Consider the following 25,784-nt stretch of genomic DNA (forward strand, 5'->3'; position numbering starts at 1 on the left):
AGTTTGAGAAGCTTTAATAGAATTGAAAGGTTGGTTTTACCTCCTGGCACTGACTTGCTCGCTTTATCCAAAGCAGAGCACATGAGAGTAATGGGAGATGCAGTGGAAGCAGTTCACCCACATTTAGGTCCAGTTCACTGGCACAACCTCAGTGGCATGGTTTAGCTTTTTTAACTTTAAAAGTCCGTCGCATGTCAAGTCTCTCCCTCCCCCCCCCCCCCCATGATTGTCCGGATTAGGGATTCTCTGTTTTGTCTCAGTGTTGTGTAAGCATTAACATTAATGCTGCTCTTGGGACAGGCAAAAGCACATAAGATTATAGTTTGGGATTTACTATTTCAAGCCTGATCTCCTTCCAGAACATCAGATAATTGTGTGATCCTGGAATTTTCTTCTAGCCAATCTTGGTTTGCTTGACAATGTCCTGGTGCCCTGATGGCTTCTGGGAACTATATCAGTGGGCCAGCCTTGAGACGGTGCTGTTTCTTGGGCAGGGGATGGGATGCCTTAGACACTCGGTGAAATAGCCCTGCTGGCGGCACTCACACCAGGGCAGAAAGCAAAGGTAGAATAGTATATCCATCCAGCGACTTGGACACTCGGGTGTCCAAGTATTCCCAGACTCCCCGTGAGCCTTAGGGAGTTGGAGCACATGCTGAGGGAAGAACTGTAAAGAAAATGGCTGACACCAACCAATGGTATTTATTGGGTGCTTACTGTATGCAGAGCATTCAGTCGTATTTATTGAGTGCTTACTGTGTGCAGAGTAATAATAATAATAATGTTGGTATTTGTTAAGCGCTTACTATGTGCCAAGCACTGTTCTAAGCGCTGGGGTAGAATAGGGGAATCAGGTTGTCCCACGTGGGGCTCACAGTCTTAATCCCCATTTTACAGATGAGGGAACTGAGGCACGGAGAAGTTAAGTGACTTGCCCACAGTCACACAGCCGACAAGTGGCAGAGCTGGGATTCGAACTCATGAGCCTTGACTCCAAAGCCCGTGCTCTTTCCACTGAGCCACGCTGCTTCTCCAGAGTACTGTACTAAGTGCTTGGGAAAATACAACAGAACAATAAACAGTGACATTCCCTGCCCACAACGAGCTTACATACTAAGTGCTTGGGAGAGTGCAGTGCAATGGAGTTGGTAGACACAATCCCTGCACATAAAGAGCTTGCAATCTAGTCTACAGAGGAGGCAGACATTAAGATAAATCATTTTGAACAAATGCAAGAGGGTAAGGATATGTAAATAAGTGCTGTGGGGCTGAGGGTGGGTGAATATCCAGGGGTTAGGCTGTACACATCCAAGTGCATAGGCCACCAGATGTTCTTTGGCTCATTTTCCTGTAATCTATAAAATACCACTGCTGTGACCTATTTGTCCAGACCCTGGAAATACTTCCGTTCTAGGGAGTCAATCTCGGTAATGGTTTTTGTCATATCAAGATCTGACCCGAAAATCACGTTGCTTGGTACATGTTGTTTGGGTTAGCTGTTGGAGAGGAGGGAGGGAAGAAAGAAGAATAGAAAGGAGATGGAGACAGTGGGGGAGGGGGAGAGAGGAATAAATTTGTCAAAATAATTAAATTTGCCTTCTTTATCCTCATCATAAAATGCATTTCCTGAATCACATATGGAATCGGTGTTTCCGTTTGTGAGTGCTTGCTTCTTTCAAATAATTTCCATTTGTGAGTTCTTGCTTCTTTCAGATGAACCATAAAATACCTTCAGTGCAGTGGCTGGATGAACATTAATCTCAGCATCTCCCTCCCTTATTAACCTAGTGTTCAATAGGTTCTGTGTGCAACGTTTTCCCCTCTTGGTGAACTTGGGCAGCAGTCAGATCTTCTTGTGCCAGAGTGTCTTCCTGCCAGGTTTAGCCTCGTAACCTTAATTATATGTGGAATGTTGAGAATGTCCTGCGTTGTTTTTCTTTATAACAAGACAGTGAACTTGCAATCATTTCATTCAAACATCCAAGCATTCTTTGAAGCCTCAGCATTTAACTTCCCCTTTGTAACCTGCTCATGGAAAATTAATGTAAATCCCAAAATGGTTTACATTTAATGCGCCAATAATTTCCTTTCTTGAGTCAGTATCCAGGTATGTTTTAATGTTCTTTCTTTTTTTCTCTTATCTCTCAACAGAAGGGTGAAAAATGTTGAAGGCCGTATTGAAAAAGAGCAGAGAAGGAGGAAAAGGAAGCAAAAAAGAGACAGGTATGTGTGGGAAGATGCCATTTCTAAGTTTTCATTTAGACTAAAGCAACGACGTGCATTGGGCAACAAGTGCCATTAGAGTTTAGCTCCTTGCTGACAGCCTCTCTTATATGTATGTGTGTTGTATTCCTGATGAGCTGGGCATTTACATCCAGTGGGGGCTTAGTAAATACCTTTACTAGAACTTTTCTCAATTTGGAAAGTAAATATCAGTCTCATTCTGGGGAATCCCTTAAGCTCCATGTTTTTTGGAGACTATAACTTGCATTTACAACTTGTATCCTGGTCCTGCCTGAATGACTTCTCTGATTTTCTCTCTCTGGTCTGCTGGAATTGTGCAAGGATTTTTTCCTAGTCATTCTTGCTATTGTGTCCAGTTGTCCTCGTCTTCTTCTATATCATCCCCAGGAGCTGCTAAAGCCTGCTGCTGCTGGCTCCAGACAGGCAGTTATCCATCCAAGACCCCGGAAAATAGAAGTCGAAGACACTCTTGGGCTTGATTTGCTAGGCTTTGGTTTGAGCAGGGCAGAGATCTCAATCTGTTCAAGCCCTACTTGGAAAGTACTTTAAGACTCTGTAAGCTGGTATATGATTGCAAACAAATGCTTATTTTCAGCAGTTTCCTCCTGTCTATTCTTTCACGCGCTAGCTATTTAGTCTACACGGCAACCCCAAGAACGGTCACGAAGGAAGATAACGGTTGTTGACCACTTATGTGTGGGTCCCCATAGCCAACCTTTCACATTCCATTTGCATCACATCATCTGCTTCTAATGCTAGCGTTAGGGTACAAGGTGAATGGTACTGTGTTGCAATCACTGTCTGCTATTTTCAGTTGGCTGATTTACGTATCGTGAGTCAACAATACATTGAAAAATGTAAATTCTGATCGATCCTTGTCTTCAAGGTGAATCAGTGTATTATGTGGTTTTAGAAATTCTCTCAGATTTTGTACTTACTTCTTCCCTGCATTCCTCAGAGGGTAAGTTAGTTGTACCCTCTGGCTTTTCCTCCCAATTTTGGATGCTGCAGTTCACTAAAAGCAGAGGCACTTTCCCCAGAGATTTCAAAAGTGGTTTTTATCTCACAAATAATTTAAATGCTTTCCATCCCCCCCCTTTTTTTTCTGTTTCCATTTATGGACAGGGCTCTGGGCCCCCTTCATTCCCCTCCCCTCCTTCAGGACAGAGCCTGAGGCTCTGTTTGGGAGGTTGGGGTGGCCGCCTTGAAGCTCGCGAGGCCCCGTCTCTGCCGGGTCATGTCTGTGTGACATGCCCGACTGGTTTAAGGGAGGGAGCAGAAACCTTGTTCTGACACCTCCCAAAGTGATTCAAAGAATAAGATAGCTCCCCGGGGAGGGGAGCATGGCAGCTGATGCTGCTAAAAATGATGCCAGGGATTGTACTAGGGAAGATCTTGGTGAATAAACTTTGATCCTAAGAAACTTTCTGTTCCTTTAGACTGTAAGCTCTTTGTGGGCAGGGAACATGTCTACTTGCATTCTCTCAGTTGCTCACTACAGTACCCTGCACACAGTAAGTACTCAATAACTGTTTGCTTGATTGATTGTTCCTCTTTAAAAGAAGACATAGGTTGCCATGACTGAGGATGGTTGCACATGCATGTGTTTGGGGGAAGCAGATTGCTCATTGTCCTAAAAAATGGTGAAGAAATTAACATTGATGTGTTTCACCCTGGCCAGTTTACCACCCTGAAATCCAGTATAAGTCAACAGGAAAAGTCCTTTTCTTACCTGGGGAAGCTCAGAGGAGGCAGTCTCTGGTCCAGGAAGGAATCCAGAATGTCATAATGAACTTGGGGGGCACTGGGAAGATGACTCCATCATCTCTGGGAGATATTGCAAGAAAACTGAGTCCATCTCCTCTGGACCAGGCCCTTGGAGAAAGGCCTAGAACTTTTCCCACTGAGTAAAGATAAAGTGGGAATGTCAGAATGTTCTGCTTTTTAGGATGCTGAGCATAACAAAGGGCAGAATGGGTATAAATTCTGAGGGAGGTCTGGGGGAGGAGAGAGAAAGAGAATGAAAATATTAATGTGTGGTGGGGAGGATTGCATAGTGTGGTCCGGTGAAAAGAGAACATATCTGGGAGTCAGTGGACTTGGGTTTTGATTGCTCCTCTTCAGTGTTACTTTTCTGTGCCCAAGTTTCCTTATCTGAAAAATGAGAATTCAATACCTGTTTTCCCTGTACTAAATGTGAGTCCCATGTGGGGCAGGAGCTGTGTCTGACTTGACTATCCTATATCTATTCTAGTGCTTACTATGGTGCTTGGCATATAGTGTTTATGTGCTTAACTAATAATAATAATAATAATTGTGGTATTAAGCACTTACTAAGTGCGTCAAGCACTACACTAAGCACTGGTGAAGGTGCAAGGTAATCAGGTCCCACATGGGATTCACAGTCTAAGTAGACAGTAGCACGGGTATTGGATCCCCATTTTGTAGATGAAGAAACTGCCACAGAGAAATAAAGTGACTTGCCCAAGGCTACACAGAATGCAACTGGAAGAGCTGGGATTAGAACCCAGGTCCTTCAATTCCCAGGCCCATGCTCTTTCCACTTGACCATGCTGCTTCGCAAGTCCCGTAATTAATAAATAATATAATTTATAACATAATAATCGATAAATAATAATTTTAAAAAGGAAAGCCGAACTTTGGGCAGTTGCCCATAATTGATTTTTCTGGCTTTTCTTTCAGGATTCAGGCAACATCAATCTTGTTTCAAGTAGAGGAACAGCGTGGCTCAGTGGAAAGAGCACGGGTTGGGGAGACAGAAGTCATGGGTTTGAATGCCGGCTCTGCCACTTGTCAGCTGTGTGACTGTGGGCAAGTCACTTCACTTCTCTATGCCTCAGTTACCTCATCTGTAAAATGGGGATTAAGACTGTGAGCCTCTCATGGGACAACCTGATGACCCTGTATCTACCCCAGTGCTTAGAACAGTGCTCTGCACATAGTAAACGCTTAACAAATACCAACGTTATTATTATTATTGTTCCGCGGGAGAAGAGCCATATTAAGACTCCGGTGTACTCTGAAGCTAATCAGTTTTGGGAGCCCCTGCAGTTACATGGTGCATCATTACATCACAGTCTGTAGGGACTCACCCTTTGTGTGTCTCTCCACCTCAAAGCTGGAATTGAGCTACAAATTTTTAACTCATTTGCGATCTCCCACACTCCATCCTTCATCACTGATCCTTCATCAACTACCATGATACTAAAAATGGCTACCATGCATGTTGGCAGCATGTGTGGGTAAGGCAGCAGGGACTGCAGATCAACTCCAGCACAACTCTGCCCTCTCTGTTGACTCTCTTGGGAAAGTGAGTTGGGTGCCTCTAGGTAGTACCTAGGAAGCGGGGCAGGGAGGAAGCATTTTGATTGGAGCAGTAGCAAGGCCCCCTACTATTCCTGCCCCTAAAGCTCCCTTGTTAATCTGGCCCTGCTGGTTCCAAGCATGGATCTGAGAATAAAGGACTCTATTACTTCATCCTAACCTTGCTTTGACTTGTTGCACTTTCTCTTTTCAGTGAAGTGGTGATAATCTTTCATCTAGAAAAACCTCTGAAACTCGTGATTGATGTTGTTCACGGACAGAGGGTGCTTTATTAGGGCCTTGAGAGGGCTTCTTAGTCATTCTAGGCAGAACTTGTAAATGAAGGTGAAGACTTGAAACGTCTCAACGATCACAACACCCTCTAACCAGGCACTTGGCAGTCAAAATCTGTACCTTCATTAGAAATAACTGAATCCATCCAGTGGGTCCGACATCTCTTGCTTCGAAGGACACAACTTGATCTTTTTTTTTTCCATTGGAGCTATATCAAGTTTCAAATGAAGGGTGGCTTTCCAGCACACGTTTTACTTGATGTACCTTTGACCCACAGCCCACGTCCTAGCTCGCCTTGCTAATCATCTTGGTGATAATGGCAGGTGTGTGTCTCTTGGAAACAGAGCTTGAATAAAAGCCTACAGAAAAATCTTCAGCTATTTCTTTTACAGCATTTACACTCGCCCGTTTAACAATGAATATTGTGTTCACCACTTACTGGGCGTTGTGGAGAGAAATCAATCATCAGTGTTGCTTTCAAGGAGCTTAAAGGATAAAAAAGATACTCAAGTTTTTTGGGTTAAGAGAGTCCTCACTATTTTTCAATTGAATATCCAAGAATGCATAGCTCAAGAAGCAGAGTGGAGACTGTATTTTCTGTAGAAGGTATTTGGGTAGTAGTCGACATGGCAATATTCACTTTTTCCAATTCATTTTGTTGATGTCTAAGTTGGTATTTTACCCCTGAAGAATGTAACTGTATTTTAGGACAGGTTAGAAGCAGTGTGGCTTAGTGGATAGAGCACGGGCCTGGGAGTGAGAAGGACCTGGGTTCTGATCCCATTAAGGCCTTTGACCTTGGAGATGTTGACTGTCATGGCAGATGTGACACTGGCCTATGGTGACCTGAAAAAAGATCATAGATCAGTGAGCACAGACCATCCTGGAAAACAGACTATCAGCTGGGTCTATGGTGATGTCATTCTGGGTTGTCCAGAGTGGTCGAAGTGGGCAGTCAACTCAGTTGTGGAAAATAGATCCAGCTTATATCAAGCACAGAACTCTCCAAAATTTGAGTGTCAGGATCTGTAGGCAAACAGGCAGCTGCCCCATGCTGACCACGCTCAGGGAGAAAACCTGAACCTATCAGGGAGGTTCACCAGAGATCATTTTTCTCTGCCTTCCCTCCTGTTCTCCTCCCCTGTCTTCTGTGGCTGCAGAGGACTAAAAGTAGCACTGGGAGTGTCAGTGAGGGGTGTGCAGGTGTCAGGACAGACGCCCACCTGTGCCCCAGGGAGAGGGATAATTTTGGGCTTGTGGGACCGAAGGCATAATAAGAACAGTTAATTTTCAGCAAAATCCCGGGTCCCATTAATGTTGACTTTGTCTGCAACCTCTTGAGTTTCAGGCAGGATGGAGGAGATGTTTGCTTCCAGCATCCCCCAGTTTTCACAGTGAACAGCTGGAACGTCACCTTTCAGAATTCCCTGTGGACTTTAGGAACTAACACCACCCTGGCTTGTTGTTTTTAAACTTGTCTACCCGATGGAGCCAGCAGCAAAAGTAGGCTTTTTTTAAGCTGTTCTAGAGCTGCTCTAATGTTACGTGTTGCTGGATTTTGGTATGCGTTTTTATTGTTATTGGTGCCACTTGCTTGAAATGTGTTCCATGTTTTCATTCATCATTGCATACTGTGCCCTGGGGATGTTTAGCAAAGAATGTAGTTTATAAATAAAGTAAATACATTTGCTATGAAGTTTGAGTTTTATTTGTGGATGCTGGCTTTGACTTTTAAAACAAGTCGAGTTTTGCTGGTGTTGGTCCAGAATTTTGATTCCTGAGTGAACCGAAGGCAGTTCCCATCCACCCCATGTTACCCTGGCTGCAATTAAAGGATTTCAAACCTTTGGGCACAAGTAAAGCTGAACTTTTGCCTTGGTCAAAAAAAGAAACCTTGGCATTTTGCTCACAGTAACTTGAATCGTGGACAGCTAAGTTGCTACTGTAATTCAGGCTGGAAATAGAAAGTAAACTTCAGTTGCTTGGTGAAGCTAAAGGAGAACCTATTTACTGGCTCCCTAGTCAGATGTTTTTCTTTGCAAGTTAGTCTTCTGGGATGTGTCCTTTTTAGCAAGAAGGATTTGTCTTCCGGTTGAAGAAGTTTTTTGGTTTTTTTTTAATGTTTGACCCTCACCTTTCCTTCATGATTTCTTGCCCAGTCCAGATGTTTGCTTAATACGCTTGTACCTTAAGCCAGTGATAAAGTCCTTGGCCAACCTTAGGTGAAGGGAGGTGGGGTGTGTGTGTGTATGTGGAGGGGTGGGGTTGTGGGGGAGGGCATTGGCTGTTTTAAACTGGACATTTTAGTGTTAAATCTAAATATATCAGCAAAGCTAAAGGTTTTATGCCCAATCCTAATATGATAATGGGCTTTGAATTCTGGTACAAAAAGAGACTGTTGGCACCGAAAGTTCAACTCCATTAGCATGGATGTGGCACTTGGTCCTGGAACTCTTTCTCTTTCCATCCATGTGACGTTCAGCCGAATGTGCTAAAATGCCTCCAAACTAAGGGTGCTTTGTTTCATCCTGAAAATATGGAACTGCTTTTGATTATTCTCTGTTGCATTTGCCCACTTTCTGTGGCTCTAGACTATTACTTAAGAATTTAGTGTCGGGGCAGTTGTTGAGCTCTGGATATCTGGTAGCCTTATAAGCAGTGAATGCCAGTAATGTCTCCCAAGCAACAGAACAGATGGAAGTCATTGAAAATAAAAGTCTCAATTTCTGTTTTATAAATTCATTTCTCAACCCTCCCATCCCCCAATAAATAATAAATCTTATGTAAAATATAAGATATTTACTCCAGCTCCTGGATAGAACCTTGACTGATTTGAGTATTGGTTTTTGTATTTTTCGAATGAGAATAATATCCACCTACTGCTTGTGAGTTTGAACAAGTTTCTGAGGGTAAAGCGCAATGCTGTCTCTCTCCTATTTGACAAGTTTAACTGGCCTAGTAGAGTAGTATGTGACCTGGGAACACTCAATGACTGTTGAAGATAATTGTGAGTTATTTGACCCTGGTTTGAACGCACTGTATGCCATTTTAAAAAAGCATCTCAGTGAAAGTTTCTCATGCTTGTTTCTCCTTTCCTCAGGCTGCAAGATCCTCCCCTTACAGGTCTGTCTGACTGTCCTTTGTCCACATGCTCTCCTCTGTGGGCAAGCTCATCTGCTTCCCAATTTAGCCATTCAACTTTCCCATCACCGAGCGACTGTGCCTGCTATTTTCCCCAGTCTGGAGTGCTCATCCACTCTCTTTTTAGCGACCACCTTCCTCTCCTTCCCCCAGACTTGCCTGAGACCCACCTCCTCTGTAAGGGCTTCCCAGTTTCCTGTCACCTGCCCCTGAGCCACACCCCTCTAACACCTGTTTACCGCCCTGGAGTCGACTTGGGCCACTGTTGCTTGCCTTTATGTCTCTCATATTCTGTGCTTTGGTGACTTGGGAGTTTTTCCATGCACACCCACGTTGTTACCCCAGATTGATCAGAAGATGCTGGAAAAAGAAGTTTAAGTTGTGGGGAAAAATAAGAATTATTTCTTTATCCAAGGCCAATCCTCAATTGCGAGCTTAGCTGCCCTGCTTGTTGCCTGGACACAGCACGGCTTTCCACTCCGAAGGGGCTTTCCACTCAGATTTCCCCTCCTGGATTTTTAGATGGCAATAAGCATTTTTTTTGTGTGTGGGGGCAGTTTATGCTCCTCAGCTGCACAAGAACCTTGACAGATATCTGGATGTTGTAGGAATTGTGAAAAAGGCCTATATTGCTTTTCTTGATGTCATGCATAGCTGTCTTGTTTTTCTGCATGTATGGGAAAATCCTTTATTATCAATAAATCTGTTTTTTTTGTCTCTAGGGATTGTAGTAATAGTGTTTGAGTCTCCATTTGGGTGAAGTGTACTAAGTGCCTAGGAAGCCACATTGCCTACCATCAATCTAAGACAGATGTAGAAGTATTTACCAATAGAGCAATCAAGATAAATAATTTAATTTATAGCTGAATAACTTAATATACATGTGTGTTGAGAATGAGTCTAAGTTATATAGGTGTTAGAAATGGCTGCTGGGCTTATGTGACCTGAGATTCATTTTGGAGGAGGTGGGCTGTCAGGTGGTCTTTGAATATGGGGAGGGATATAGTCTGTTGGATTTGGGGAGGGAGGTGGGTTCTTGCATGCGGGGTGTAGTGACAAGATTAGTTTGGGAGGAATGAAGAGAGCTTGTTAAGGAGTAGGGAGAGTAGATATGTAAAGAGAGGTGGAGAGCCTTGAAACCAACTATGAGGAATTTGACATGGAGGGACATGTTGGGTAGCCAGCGAAGGATTTTGAGGACTGGAAAGGTATGTGCTAAACAATACTTTAGGAGTGTGATCTTTGCAGCAGGAGGTAGTGTGGATTGGCGAGGGAAGAGGCTGGAGGCAGGGAGGTAGGGAGACCAAGGAGGAGGCTGATGTATAATCTTGATATTTGAGAAGAGAATTGATAACTGTGGTATTTGTTAAGCACTGTACTAAACGCTGGGGTGGATACAATATAAGATGAACAGATGGAGTTGGTGTTTGCTTAACAGTGAAAGCATGAGAGAAGATCACTTCTACATCAGCACCTTGAAACCTCTCTTGTCATGACAGCCTCTGAAATCCATTCTGAGTTAAAACCTGGATTTTATGTGTTGGAAGGATACCACTTGGGTGGACTCAGTCCTCCCTTCTTCCTTCTCCTATCCAAGAGTCTTTAACTGTGGCCCTGCCTTTGGCACCCAAATGAGGGATTTTAATACTCTTCTGCACTTAGGGTCTCCCCATCTCTCTCTCCTCTGCCCAAAAGCCAGTTTTGCTTTTAGATTAAGGGACTGCTGGCTCCAGTCCCTGTTGCATAATAGTGTGGATGCTCAGGGGCTTGGTGTTCCATGTCCTCTCTTACCGCCCGCTGCCTCCCACACATACCTGCTGCTTTGCAAGTTCATTTGGTTTGGTTTCCCAAGAGCAAAATACAATTAAAAAATACACATCTTGAGCTAAAATCAACTTTGTCCACCCTCACACTTTTCTCCCCTCTTCGTGTCTCGAGTTGATAGGGAGATCTCTAGAGCATATCATCAACTGTATTTCTCTAGTGTCTTCTTTATGTTGGGGCCCTGGAGGCCATACAGAAGGCATATAAGATTTGATTCCCTGCCCTTGAGGAGCCTACAATTTATTAAGGGAAGACAAACTGACATAATTGCCTAATTGTTAACAGAGCTAACTAACTTAAGTGGATAATTACAAATGAAGAGATAGACGTTTGAGTGCCAAAGTGGTATGACTGGGAAAAGCAAGGGCATGGAAGGGCAATCAGGGAGTGCCTGCTGGAAGCAGTGATTTTTTAGATGAGCTTTCAAGGTGAGGAGGGATGTGGTTTGGCAAATCTGAGTGGGAGGTCGTTCAGTTGTAAGGGGCAAGTTAAGGGATGTCAGCCCATACCAAAGAGAGATATGTTGCAGTGCCATCAGGGTTAATCAGTGTATGTCTATATGCCTGGGCAGGAGCAAGCAGGAGCCACCGCAGGGTAACCGGAGGTGGGTGTCATAATTGTGGTACTTAAGTGCTTACTATGTGCCAAACACCGAACTAAATAAGCCCTGGAGAATATACAAGATTATTAGATCCCATGTGGGGCTCACAGAGTAAGTATTGAGTTTTCTTTTTTTCAGATGAGAGAACTGAGGCACAGAAAGGTTAAGGGCCTTGTCTAAGGTCACTTGGGCAGAGGCTGGATTAGAACCCAGATCCTCTGACTCCCAGGCTCTTTCCACTAGACAACACTGCTTCCCACATCCAGGACTTTGTAAGCAGACCCTTATGTGGGATCCCACCTTCCCTTTCTTGCCACTGTCATGCTGTTTAACACCCATGAATATATAGGTTTAATTTTATTTGAATAGTTAACATTTTTTTTATCATTTGTATCTTTTATTTATCATACCTCTCGATTCATGTCTGCCGATCTCCCCCACTGCCTGGAAAGCTCCTCAAGGCACAGAGTTTCTTATTTTAAGTGGCTGGTCCCCAAGTACAGTGGTTTGCACACCAGCTACTGATTTCAGTCTCAGGGAACACTTCAGCTCCTTGGGTGAGGAATTTATCTAGCATGGGCTGAAGGGAATAGGGATGGATGAGCCAAATCTTCTCCGAGCAGCCCATGGAAATCTCTCACTACTTTAAGCAGCCTGTTTTGTCTGTCCAAAGGAAGCTCCCCTGTGGTCGGGAAAGGTTTGGGGCATCAATCAGCCCCTCCACTCTGAATGTGATGACATTCTTAGTAAAGTAGGAGTATTCAAAACCACTGGGTAATCTCGAGTGCTGATGGCTGGGAAGGAAGTCATGATTTATTTCACGGTACATATGTGTATACGGCTGGGGTGTTTTCACATCTCGTCTGGAATTTTTATAGATAGACTCTGGAATTGCCAGTGGCAAGCACAAAGCAGAGCGGGGGCCGGTGGGCGGCGGGGAGGCAGATTTCAGAGAGTATAAGAGAAACTGACAGAGTGTCTTCGGGCCTCCTCAAATACTCTGCCCTGTAACTCATCCTAGATCATTCAGGAATTTTTCCTTCTGGAGGATGCCTGGCCAAAATAACACTATCAGGAAAAGAGAGAGAACATCTCCGCGAGGTTATCCTAACAGAAAGTCTTGGAGCCCCTTCCGGCGTGCATTGAATCTGAAGGACTAAGCAAACTCTGCTTTGATTTGGGCTGCCTTCTATTTAGGTGGAGTTCTAAAAGCTAGGAATCTGGCTAAAAACAAACAAAAAAATTTTTTCTCTCTCTCAATCTTGGGTAGAGACCTGAAGGAATTGAGACTTTTGGAGAATTTTTGAGAAATAGGTAGGTTGATACAGGTCCCTAAATTCCTCTCTGAGCTGGCCTGAAATCTTGCTCCCAAAATAGATGTGACGTGATGCTAGTTTCTCACTTTTGAGGAAAGAAGTCCCTGTGGGTATCTTTCGGAATCCAGGGTGTGCCTGACTCGTGCTCGGATCAAATCGTTTCGTTCCTCTTGGTTGCGGAAGTATCCACGGCTAGTTGAAAGAGTAAGGTTTAAAGTCCTTTTTTGTGTGTGTGTCATGTTTAATTTTGAACTATAAAGGTGATGTGTGTATTCATTCCAGTTATCTTCTATTTTTGATAGGCGGATTAGATGAAGGATTTGAGATGGGGGCTGTCAGCATTCAAGCGAACAGGAGCCTCCAAACTGGAAAAAAAAAAATTCATTGAATCAGCTCTCGCATTAAGCTGGAGTGTGCGTACACACAGTTTGATGCTGTTAATCTGATTAAGCCTTTTAGCTGCAGCCATATGTGTCGGGGAAATTTGAGCTCATTTTCTAATTTTTTTAAGAAAATCATTAACTGGTTACCATGGTTATTTTGACCATAAGTGGTACCTCAAACCTCTTGTGATTCATTGCCCTAGAAAAGTGAACAATTTTTTGTTGTAGTTATGGGGAGAAGGGGTTTATATAATCATGTAAAGCATTTACACATTAAAAAAAAAGTTTCCAAGTGATGGTTGTGATTTAGTCTACACTATTTCTGATTCCTCTGAAGACATGGACTTTCTTTGGTTCTTTGCTTCTAGATTGTCAACAACCAGCACATCACTAAACAAGACCAGTGGCTAGAGGAGAGAAAAAGTCTGCTGTAGGTTTGTAAAAGCCAGGTTATGGTCAATTCTGGCTGCAAATTGGAGATGTATTCCTGGAGAGTACTACTTAATGTGGAATGCTTTAAGAGAAATATTCCCAAAGATCTCGTGATAAGAGGAATACAGGTTCCATTTCTGAGGGGAAAAAAATTCTGAATCATTATGAAGTCCCTTGTATTAACTGGGTTCCCTGGCTGGCTGCCCCATCTGCTCTTGTTACTGCTACCGTCAGATTTATAAAGCCTGGAAACTTCTGGGGTCCAAACCTTTGGGGTCCCATGGGTGAGAGTGCCTCTGATTCACACCTTCCTAGTCGTATGCGTTGTGTGGTCTTGTTTTGTCGTGCTCTTTCCACTCGTGGGGCCCAATTTTCAGAGAGGGTTAGGGGGAAGAAGGATTGAAGCCTTCCACCATTAGGCCCCTCATTTCGTCTGCTCCCACTACCTTCTGTGTCCCCTCACACTTGGATTTGCACCCTTTATTCACCCTATGGCACTATACATATCGATACATTGCTGTACATATCTGTAATCTGTTTATATTAATGTCTGCCTCCCCCTCTAAACTGTAAGCTTTTCATGGGCGGGGAACATATCACTACCAACTCTGTTATATTGTACTCTCCCAAGTGCTTAGTATGGTGCTCTGCTCACAGTCAATGCTCAATAAATAGGATTGTCTGAGGAATCATGGGGCCTCATCAGGCGAGGATTGACTTGACCTTCAGTTTCTAGCCCTACCTGCATGGCCAGGAGGAGCAGAAAAGGTTCACAAGTGGGTGAGAACCCATTTGCCTGGGTGTCAATTCTCCCCACTTCTTTTCTAAGCTTTATCTTCTTTCAGAAGTCAAGTAAGTTATCGGTAGCATTTATTGAGTAACTGTGTGCAAAGCACTATCTGGATTGCTTGGGAGAATCTGTTAAAGGTTAGTAAACATGATCCTTGCCCTCAAGGAGTTTACAATCTTGGTGGTAGTATCAGAGTGACATACTGCCAACCACCATGAATGAAGAGTGACTTAACTCCTCTTCCAGTTTTCTCCCTCATTTGCCAGGATCTAGGGTTCTCCTGACACAGAAAAACTGATAGGAGAAGGAGCTGTTTAATGTCATTTTAAAACTACTTATTCAGAAACAATGGGATGCCCCGACAAAAGTGTTTCCTATTCAGTTTTTATGTTTTTGCATTTAAAGAGATTTGGAATTTCAGTTTTTCTCTCCTTTGCTAATTGATGTCAGTCCCTTGTCCTTCAAACCCCAAGTCAGAACTGTGATAGTGTTACTCTTCCCCATCAACAGATGGGTCCTGGACCCACCATGTATGTTGGCTTGGGAATGTGCAGCCAGGCAATGTGGATAGAGCACGGGTCTGGGAGTCAGAAGGTCATGAGTTCTAATCCCGGCTCCGACACTTTCTGCTTTGATCTTCACTTCACTTCTCTGTGCCTCAGTTACCTCATCAGTAAATTGGGGATTGAGATTGTGAAGCCCTGCATGGGACAGGGACTTGGTCCAACGTAATTTGCTTGTATCCACCCCAGTACTTAGTACAATGCCTTGCACATAGTAAGTACTTAACAAATGCCATAATTATTATTATTTGGCAGGTGAACATGTTGACTGAATCCCATCCTGCCCGCTGACCCTGTCCCATTCAGGCGATTGTCCCGGGAAGGAGAGCTCACAGAATCTTAAAAGTGCATTCTAGTCTGCCCAGCCCCTTAAGAAAGAATTCTGGTTGTGTAAACACGAAAGCGGGTGTAGGGGTAACTGTGACTAAGAAAAGTTCCTGAAAGCTGAGCCAGCCATCATGAGAGAAAAGACCCTTAAACTACCGTCACCAAACATTTTAGTCATGTGAGCAATCCCATTTCCTCCGCATTAGAGCATGTCTCCTCTGGTATATATCATTTGTTTGGATTCCCAGCAGTAAGAGATGAAACCTTCATTTTTTTTCTTTTTTTATAGCTCTAAACTCCATTTGCTGCTTCGCTTAACCTTCCATTTTGTTCAGAGGTTATCGGGGTCCTTATGTTAGGTTGTTGGTAGAGTGAAGACTGCGCCAAGGACCTTGTAAAATGTAAAGTCTAGTTTACAGTCTAATTCCATCTTCACTCGGTAAAGACCTAAGTGGTATGCTAATATGGTTCCTTGCAATGAGAAAATATTGACATTGTTGCTAAGGCATTTTACCAAACATGTTATTGAGGCTGCAGCTTTGGAGACTTCACAGTGATTCCTCTGGCGGTGGTGGCAGTAACCCAGAGAATGGCAACATAAAGAAAGATGGGAGAGGCTTTCTCCCCTGATCTGTCCCCTTTATACCTCCCCCATTCTCTCCCCTCTCCTGCCCCTGTAAAATTGGAAAAGAAGCAAATCAGATAATGATGCCCACACTAATTTTGTCTGGCTCTTTTTCTCTGTAATGTAAGCTGAATTGGGCATGTTGTATTTTTTTTAAAACTAGACTCTGGTGGGGTAACCTATAATGCCATCTTGAAGCAATTGCTAATTGCTCCATTTCCAACACATTTATAAATCACACATTTCCTACTTTTTAAAAAAATTAAAATAAATGGTAACCATTTTCTTTTTCCTCCCAGTTTTTCTGGTCATTATGCCGGTTGGCAGACAGCTTTGCAGATTAGAACTTGGATTTGAATCGTGAGTGAGTGGGTGGTGTGTTTATTGCATTGTTCTCAAAACCCTCCCCCCTTTTATTTTTGCACCCTTAAAACTTTGAAGTGCCCAATGTGACAGAATGTTCCTGATTATTCTCATTCACAGAAACACTTAATAAACTATTATCTGTCCAGACATGCACACAATGTAAATGAACCTTTTGGACTACTTAACTCTGTTTTATAACTTCTATGATAATACACTTAAGGGAGGGTAAGCTGAGGGGGAAGTAACTGGTGAGTGAAAGCAAAACATCAAATTCATTTTTCAAGTGAATTTTGGGGGGCCTCCTCAGGCACCCCTTCTCTTTATCTGCCCATCCTCTCCTCTGAGCCCAAAGTACAAACACGCCTTCCCTCACCCCTGGGTTTCTTTTGAAGGCTGTGGTCTGCTCTACCAGTTACTAACTGGCAGGACAGGATCTGTGACATTCTCCAGGCTCTGTTAGAGTAACTTCAGTGTGCTCTGTTGGGAAGGACAGACTTGGGGGAGTTAATACCCAACATGCAGAAATCTGATTCACCAGTATCTCAGGCAGGGCTGTGCTTTATAGAGGAAATGATCTCGTGGCTTCTTTGACAGCAGCGATTTACCCTGAGTAGTGGTATAGCATTGTGAGCCACAAATAATGCAGCACTTCTCTGTAGTGGGAGTCCCTTTAAGGTGCCAGTGATCTCCAGAAAGGTTGCTGGAACTCTGAAGCCCCAGGTGAATGTCTGTTGTCAAAGAAAGGGCTTCTAAAATTACCAAACAAAAACCTCTTCCATTACCCCCACAAACGTTTGATAACTTTAATGGTTGATGTACAACCAAACTGCTACTTCTGTGATCGTAGACATCGTTACCTGTCATAACAGCTGCAGTTTTGTCCATGAATATCTTTTGCCTTTATACCAATCTCTTCTGACATAACTTCATCTCCATCCTACCCCCTCCAACCACTACAATCCTACCTTAATAATAATGATAGCATTTGTTAAGCGATTACTGTGTGTCAAGCACTGTTCTAAGTGCTGGGAGGATACAAGGTAATCAGGTTGTCCCACATGGGGCTCACAGTCTTAATCCCCATTTTACAGATGAGGTAACTGAGGTGCAGAGATGTTAAGTGACTTGCCCAAAGTCACACAGCTAACAAGTGGCAGAGTTGGGATTAGAACCCACGACCTCTGACTCCCAAGCCTGTGCTCTTTCCACTGAGCCACGCTGCTTCTCTAAGGATAAAACACACCGTAGTCAGAAACTAGAGTACTTTTGTATTTTCCATAGGACTTTCTCCTTTGTCTTCAAAGTAACCCTGTTAAATAGGGAGAGGCAGATATCATTTCTATTTAGCAGATAAGGAAACAGGCAAGTGGTTGAGTGCCTGGCTCATGGTCACAGCAAGTCAGTGGCAGATTCAGGACTAAAACTCAAGACTCTTATTAAACCCCTTTCCTTTTACAGTCGTGTCCTCTCCAGTCTTTTGGGCTGTCTCTGCACTGTCTTATGCCCTCATTTCTAACTACTTCCCAAATTTTGTAAAGCAAAAGGAACTCTTCGGTAACTCCTACACAAAGCCTTCTTTCTGTGTATTTCTGCTACCCTGGTCTGCTCTTCTCTTGCTTCCTGGGGAAGATCCGGACCTATTTTCCGTGTGCAGGTTGGGATCCTACAAATATGCTCTGAAGTGTTTGGTTTCTCATTAGCCTTTGACAGAGGACAGATGGTATGTTGTGGTTTCTGGCGGTGGTAGGTGTTAGTGTCACAGGGGGGTGGTGCGAGTAGCCCTTGTCCTGGAAGAAGCCTGGTCATTAGCCAAATGATAATATGGTTCCTCTGCTTTAAGCCCCTCTATGTGAAAGCTCTTTACCCTGCTCTGTCAGTGTGTGCAGCAGGAGCAATTGTTGTAGCAGGTTGGGGGAATAAAGTGTTTCCTACCATTAACTGCAGGTGGGTCAGGAATAAAGTGGGTCAGGAATAGCAGAAAAGCTGATCATTTGTAGCCTTAAAAAAAAATAATTGTGCAACAATGCCAACTGTTCCAGAGAGAGTTCTTCCAATCCTGTTATCCCTCCTTCAATATCTGTTGCTTAATGGTAAATCTCCCAGTGCCACCGTACGCAGGGCCAGCGTCTCATTCTCCAACAGAAGAGCGACTGCTTGCCGTGCCCAGCCCTGACAACAGAGCAGGACATTTACACTTGGCTCGACCTTTCCCCTTCGCCCCCTGGAGGGGCGGTCTCCAGCTTCTGAACCCGTTGAATCATCAGGCTACTTTGTGGCCTGACATCCAGAGACAAAAGCCTCTTCCCATCACGCCCACTGTTTCCGATAGGTTTGAATCCAGCAGTGTTCCTCAAGCAGATTTTCTGCAGAAACTTGAGTTTCAGACGTTCCACTGTGCATGCAGAAAAATAACCTTTTCCTTTCCTCCCTGCTTTAAACCCTCCATCTTTCAGCAGACTGCATCAAATCAAAGGGCCACGGAACAGCTGCTGCAAAGGCTGAAGGTCTTAACGGTTACAACATGCAGTGGAAACTCAACCCCACCAGATTTGCAGTTAATGAAAATATTTGCTTCACTAGGAATAAACAAATTTCCTAGACAGAATTTTTAATTGGGGGAAGGGGGGAGTTGGCCTTCTCTCTCAACTCCTATCTCAGCTCCATTCTTGGATCAGAGTAGAGAAGAAAAATCTGACCAGTATTTAAGAAAACAGTCATCGTCTCATGATTTTTCCTGGTTTCATGGGTCATTGGACACCATAGAAGTACTGACTTCTTTTTCTCCCCTTCAACAGAGCATCGTCCTGCTCTTCTTAGATTTTAAGCTCCTTTACGGCAGGGACTCTACTCTAAGTGCCTAGTAGAGTGCTCTGCACCGAGTAGGGGCCCAATAGATACTATTATCCTTTAGATCCTGAATATTGGGTGGAACATTAATTTGACCTCGTAATGAGATTGTTTATACTCTTATGGTCTTGGGACTTTTGCCTTAGAAAATTGCAGCAATTTTTAAAATGTTTTTCTTGTCTTGCCCTCACAGTATTACTGTTGAATTGGTAAACGTGAAAATAATCTGGTTATGTGATTTACACAAAGGCTCAAAGACATAACTCCTGATTCCAAATTTGCCTTATCTACCTATTTTCAAGAGGGGGGCTGTCGAACACTTTTTGCTTTATCATCATCATCAGTGACATTTATTGAGCGCTTACTCTGTGCAGAGCACTGTACTAAGTCCAGTACAATAGAGCCCCATTGTTGGTTAGAGATTATCTCTATTTGTTGCTGAATTGTACCCTCTAAGTGCTTAGAACAGTGCTCTGTACAGAGTAAGTACTCAATAAATGCGATTGAATGAGTGAATGAACAGAGTTTGTAGACACTTTCCCTACCCACAATGAGCTTTCAGTCTAGAGGGGGAAATAGACATTAGTAAAATGAATATCTGGCAAATCTTCCAGTGTGGAAGACCTGGGCTTTCAGTTCTGAAAAGAGGAATGTGTGGGGACCTAGGAATGTTGGCACTTGAGTAATTCCTTGGTTCCCTAACACAAATGAAGACACCCTTCAGTGGTAAAGGATGAAAACTAATTTGTAGTTTGCCTACTACAAACCATAGCTATAGCTGTCTTAGGCCTCTGCTACTTTAGGTCTTGAGCCAGCTTTGGAAATAATGGAGATAGTTACTGGGTTGAAATCTATTTTCCTGGAACATTGTCTACTTTCTTCCCAACCCCAATCTGACCCGATCTCTGTTTCCTTTCTGTGTGCACATTGTTTTTTTAAATTGTGTGGTGGACAGCTATGCTCTATTCTATTTTTTCCTTTTATATTTTGGTATTCTGAAGCCTTTTGTGATCTTCTACTTCACAGCCCTAAGGCGGAAGCCAAACCAAATTGGGCAACATTTTTTTTTCCATCCTGTCCATCTGGGTCGACTCCAAAGTGATTTTAGGTGTGGCCTCTTTTCCGCCACTAGAAGCAGCATGGCCTAGTGGAAAGATCAAGAACCTGGAAGTCAGGAGGTCGGGTTCTAATTTCAGTTCTACCACTTACCTGCTCTGAGATCTTGGGCAAATCAATTAACTTCTCTGGGTCTCAGCTTTTTTATTTGTAAAATTAGGGATATATGCCTGTTCTCCCTCCCCTTTAGATTTTGAGCCCCATGTGAGACAGGGACTTTTTATGGTATTTAAGCGCTTACTATGTGCCAGGCATTGTACTAAGTTCCAGGGTAGGTACAAGCAAATCAGGTTGGACTTAGTCCATGTCCCATGAGGGGCTCACAGTCTTAATCCCCATTCTACAGATGAGGTAACGGAGGCACAGAAAAGTTAAGTGACTTGCCCTAAATCACAAACAGACAAGTGGTGGTACTGGGATTAGAATCTAGGTCCTCTGACTCCCAGGCTCATGCTGTATCCACTAGGCCATGATGCTTCTTGCTACTTCGGACTGTGTCTGATCTGTTTGTATTGACTCTCCCCCAGCACTAAGCATAGTGCTGGGCACATTGTAAGCATTTCAACAAATACCACAAATATTTTTGTGATTTTCAGCTACTGGTGAGATTGTTTTGGGTTTAACAGCTCTTTCAGCCAATTCTTAATTATCTATGGCTTTCAGAGAAAGGGAAGTCAAGACAATTGAAATTCACAGCACTCCCCAGACTCCTTTTGCTCCTTTAATTTCAAGTGCTTCTCCTACAAACCCTCTATCCAACCAGTTGACTGAGGCAAAATAGACTGATGGAAATTTCCTCTTGCCACCCTAGTCAAGCACTGCTTGTATCCTCTCCCTCCCATCCCACCTCTCCTTCTCCCCACAATGGGAAAGGGACAGAAAAGGATAACAGTAGGCAGAAGCGTAAAGATGTTAATCAAGAGGGATTGGGTTTTACCTGTCCTGCCAGGGCTTGTAGTAATAAGTCTTGTATTAAACAGAGCCTACTGAGTTCCAAGTACTATATTAAGCACTTGGGAAAGTACGAGCAGAAGCAAAACTCAGGTAATCTTCCCTTGATGGACTCACGATCTAATAATGAGGGAGACAGGCATACAAGGTATATGCAAATGGTGGGGGCAGTAGGAAGAGCAAGGACCAGATAGAGAGTAGAACAAATGTCCTATGATAAAATATTAGACTAGGGCAGTGACCCGTTCTCAAAATCAGTTTTTCTGGGTTCTTAGAAGATTTGGGAGTTCCAGACTGGTAGCACTGGTTTTCTCCCAGATTCCCACTCAGTGTTGGAAGTCATGGATGGTCCAAGCTTAATTAATTTCCTTCCTCTCTATTCACTGGAAACAGATTGTTCTGGAGGTTTCAGTACACATGCCTGACCAGCTCCACTGTGGTTTTCTTGCTGGGGAATGTCCCTGAGCTGGACATGGGCATGTGGTGGGAAGGAGGTCCACTTGATCCAGTTCTCCAGTTGAAACCAGGCTTGTCTGACAAAAAACATCAGTCTACCGGTTCTCCTCATTTGAGACATCAGGATTATATGAGGGGTCAAAGCCATCCCTGCAGGAATGCTATTTGAGAGTCTTATCTCTGCCCTTCTGGGGTAATTAGATTTTAAGTATTAGATCTTATGAATTTGTCATGTGTACAGGCTTGTAGGTGATAGATGGCCTAAATAACCACCTTTCTTTTGCCAGGAGGGGACTTCTGTTCAGAGAATGCATCCCAGGTTGTCACTACACCTGGCCACGCTGCAGAGTTTTCCATTGGTCACCTTCCTGTGGCGGAAGACCCATACAGAGCAAGCTTGGCTAAAGGAGTCTCTATGTCTCTGCCTTCATCACCTTTGCTGCCACGCCAGTCCTATCTGATGCCATCAAGATCAAGCAAAAAATCCCCAGGTAACAAATTTTGTCAAGGAAGTCATCCTCTGGTATGGGAATTTTTTTAAAATCCATTTTTTTGGAAGCAGTTAAATATGCAAAATTATAAAATGAATTAAGTATCTGGGAAAGGACTTTGGTGTTGAAACACGAATGGCGGCTAATTGGACTGGAGGACAACTTAATGAAACCCTAACCCATAAAGACTATTGGGTTTGCAATGTCGATAGACTTGTTATGGCATTTATCATATAAAGTTCCCTTAGAATTGTGCACATACTGTACACTGCATTTTAAGTCTGTATGCAGTGGGAATGTATCTGTTTCTTCCTTTTGCCGGGTCAGGTAGAATCATTTGGGGGCCTTGTTTTGCCCATTCCTGCCTTGCGTTTAAAAACATCACTATTAGAAAAAGAACAGTTTATTAAAGAAGCACTTTGTTCCAGGATGATGCAATTTAATTAAGCAATAATCAGACTTATGTTACCCGACTCATTGGACAGGTTTTTTTCACCAAAAAATATATATAAATAAGTCTTAGAGTGACTGCTAATCATCTTTTTGGCTTGTTGACCGTGAGTTGCAGGATACGACATCTAGAGCACATTTAGGCCAATATAGATTTAGGCCAGTATAAGTAAGAACATATAGAAATAGTAAGGAGCTCTGCTAGTGGGTCAGACCAGTGTTTTATTCTGACTCAGGTTATATGTTTGTCAGTGGCAGCATGAAACTTGGAGGAACCATGTAATGGTTGCCCTCTTGGCATCCATTTTGATGTCTAGGGACGTATTGTTCAGGCACTTCGATTTTGTATGATTACATCATCCAGCATTGTAACAGATACAAAAGTGAAATGTTTGAAAACTATCCAAACAGCATATTTACAGAATATTCTCCTGCTAGATTGTGAATCTGTGAATTCACACACAGATGTCTTCTTCCACTGGTGTAGTACAGTGTTCTGTTCAGAGGAAATGCTCAATAAATGTGATTGTTTTGAAAAGGAGTGAGGATAGGGGAGAGTGGTTTTAGGTGAGCTCTTTGGCTTCTTGTTCAATCAGTATTCCTCTTTTAAACTTCAGCTGGCTGATATCGCGGAAGTTCTGACAGGTTTTGTTAGCAGCTGGTAAAGCTATCTTAAACTTCTGCTTGGAACTGTAAACCTGTTCTACGTCTGTTTGCATAGGGATTTTTTAGCCTTAGGGTAGTCGAGAGAGCTCCGTGCCCAGTGCACATAGGCCAGTGTGAGAGGATTTCTAGATCTCTGTCCTCTGAATAAATATTTTGGGAGAGCCTTGGCGCTGTTCCTCTAATGAGGCTCTGAAATTGGTGTGTCTGTTTCCTGTCCTTTTTAAATATTTGTGTTTTTCATGATCATTATTTAGGAAGAGAAATAGTTCAGAAAACTGAATTGCTTTAAAATGACTCTAATAAAAGTGAGTGGCGACAGTGCACCCTCAATCACTGATGGTAGAAATTGTGCCATGTCAGTTTGTTCACTAATGTAATGTCACAGCTGCAAACGAGATTTTTGTTCCACCCAGTTCTGGCTTTTTTCAGATGTCAACTGAATGGTGACTGTCTTAATTTAAAGTCATTTTTAAGTTTACCAGTAAGAGAATACTTACTGTAGTTGTCCCATGGGTTTAAAGTGTACACACTGATTAAAAAAAAATCTGATCAAAATTACCCATTTTAACGATCACTGTTTTGCTGCTGTGGAACTTATGACTGCCAAACATATCTTATTAAATGGGTTAAAGATTTGAAGTACAGTAAGCCTGCCAGTTTTCAAGGAGAAGAAATGCTTAAATATTTGTATGGACTTTTCCTCTACTCAAGGAGAAAATGCCCCAAAGATTTTAAGGATACCACAATCATATCCCCATGTTCATGCATATGACTGCATTAACTATCTGGATGTTTAACTGCTCTCTATTTTTGGAAGATCCTTTTCAAAATCCCTTTTATCCACTTTTGGGCAACACTTTCCAGTGTGTGGCCCTCAAAAGAGCCAATACTTCTGGTTCAGATTTTCATTACATCATGATTATTAGGCAGCTATTACAGCCATCTCTCTAATCTCCCAGCCTCTCCGGGCTTCAGTCTAGAGTGCATGCCACCATTAGGTTCACACCCTGTGTATTTTTTCCCAGCACTTAACACATAGTAAGTGCTTGATAAATATGATCACTATTACAATTAGTACATAAATACATAAATAAGTACAATAAATACTATTGCCCATATTTGGGTAGAGCAGACAGCCATAATTCTGCCTGCCCCGTTCTTTCTGGAAAGAGACCACAAGTGGAGTCAAGGTGGCACTTCCATCCTCCTGGTGGCAGGAGGAGTATAGTTCTGTGTGTGTGATCCAATTGGCTTGTAAGCGCTTAATAAACACCTCTTTTCTGACCCTCACTGGGCCCCGAGCCTGGGTGTAATAGATTCATTTTGCCCGTGCCCTGAAATCCCGTTAAGGAGGAGGTATCCTTGCCCCAGCCTCACTCACCCACTATGGCCACTCAGCCTCAGGGTTCCACTGGGGCTCTCTAGACTGTGGGTAAGGAATGTGTCGGTTTATTGTTGTATTGTCCTCTTCCAAGCACTTAGTACAGTGCTCTGCACTCAGTTAAGTGCACAATAAATACAAATGAATGAATGAATGGGACTTGGAGCTTCAGACCCCCACAGCAGCAGAACCATGTGCCCACCATGTGAGCTTCATGTGTTCCAGGTGCTGTGACCTTGGCAACAGAGCTGTCTAGGCTTTAGGGTGGGGGCGATGACAACAGCAGCTCTGTCCACAGGCGGCAGATCCAAATTCAAAGAGGAGCAGCTCTTATGCTGCCCTGTGGGGTTTGGGATGCTATTGTGGTTGGTGTAAGAGCTCCAACCCTCATCTCTCCTTGGGTTCATGGGTTATCTTTGGTAAGGAGATCAACCGATGGTATTTACTGAGAGCTTACTATGTGCAAAGCACTGAACTGGGCACTTGGAAGAGTACAGTACAGGAGAGTTGATATGTTCCCTGCCCACACGAGCTTACAGTCTCGAAGGGGAGACGCATTAATATAAATGAAGAAATTGCAGATATGTACCTAATGAGGCTGAGTTGAACTTCAAAAAATTATTTGAAAATTGCAGTGAACTGAAACAGAATGTTCCCCGAGTAGCTGGGCTTTGCACCCAGTTTCTGTACGCATTTTCAATTATAATGTTGGAATAGCATCCAGAGGCTTAATGTTCAGCCTAGCTTTTGCAATAGTTAGCATATGGTAGTGAATGCGCACCAGATTTTAAATACCCTATTTTAAAAATGTAGAACAATATTACTGAGAATAATTGCATGACCAGTTAATATATCATTGGTGTGAGAAGGTGCTGTGCTAGCGTCACTGGCTGTGCTTTCAGCATTCACTGCCCTCTGTCCTCTGATGTACAAAAGAAGAAAAACCATGTCCCACTTGAGTTAATTTTGTCAGAGAAGGTTGCTTTCAGCTCTCTTGGGTTCACAGGGAGAAACAACATTTACCAAAATGAGCATATGAGAAGGACTTCAGGAAATTTATACTTTTGGAAGCACTGAAAGCCAAAGGCTTTTAGTTGTTATGAGGTCAATACTGACCATCAAAAATTCCATAGCACCACCTAGCCCTGATTATTTCATGTTAGGTTCCAAATTTTGTCCAGTCTTAAGCACCATGA

At 43.1% G+C, this 25,784-nt stretch overlaps 1 protein-coding gene across 4 annotated transcripts in view; it reads left to right on the forward strand.

Moving 5' to 3' along the window:
- Window positions 1–25,784, forward strand: part of TANC1 (tetratricopeptide repeat, ankyrin repeat and coiled-coil containing 1) — a 153,282-nt gene that overhangs the window by 44,932 nt on the left and 82,566 nt on the right. For all 4 annotated transcript variants that reach the window (XM_029072365.2, XM_029072367.1, XM_039913019.1 and 1 more), the window contains exons 2-3: window positions 2,152–2,223; window positions 21,888–22,091. In XM_029072365.2, coding sequence (XP_028928198.1) covers window positions 2,163–2,223; window positions 21,888–22,091 — 265 coding nt within the window. In that variant the 5' untranslated portion in view covers window positions 2,152–2,162. The remainder of the gene's footprint in view (window positions 1–2,151; window positions 2,224–21,887; window positions 22,092–25,784) is intronic.

Source organism: Ornithorhynchus anatinus, chromosome 9 (genome assembly GCF_004115215.2).
Source record: "Ornithorhynchus anatinus isolate Pmale09 chromosome 9, mOrnAna1.pri.v4, whole genome shotgun sequence".
In the NCBI taxonomy this organism is placed as follows: Eukaryota; Metazoa; Chordata; class Mammalia; order Monotremata; family Ornithorhynchidae; genus Ornithorhynchus; species Ornithorhynchus anatinus.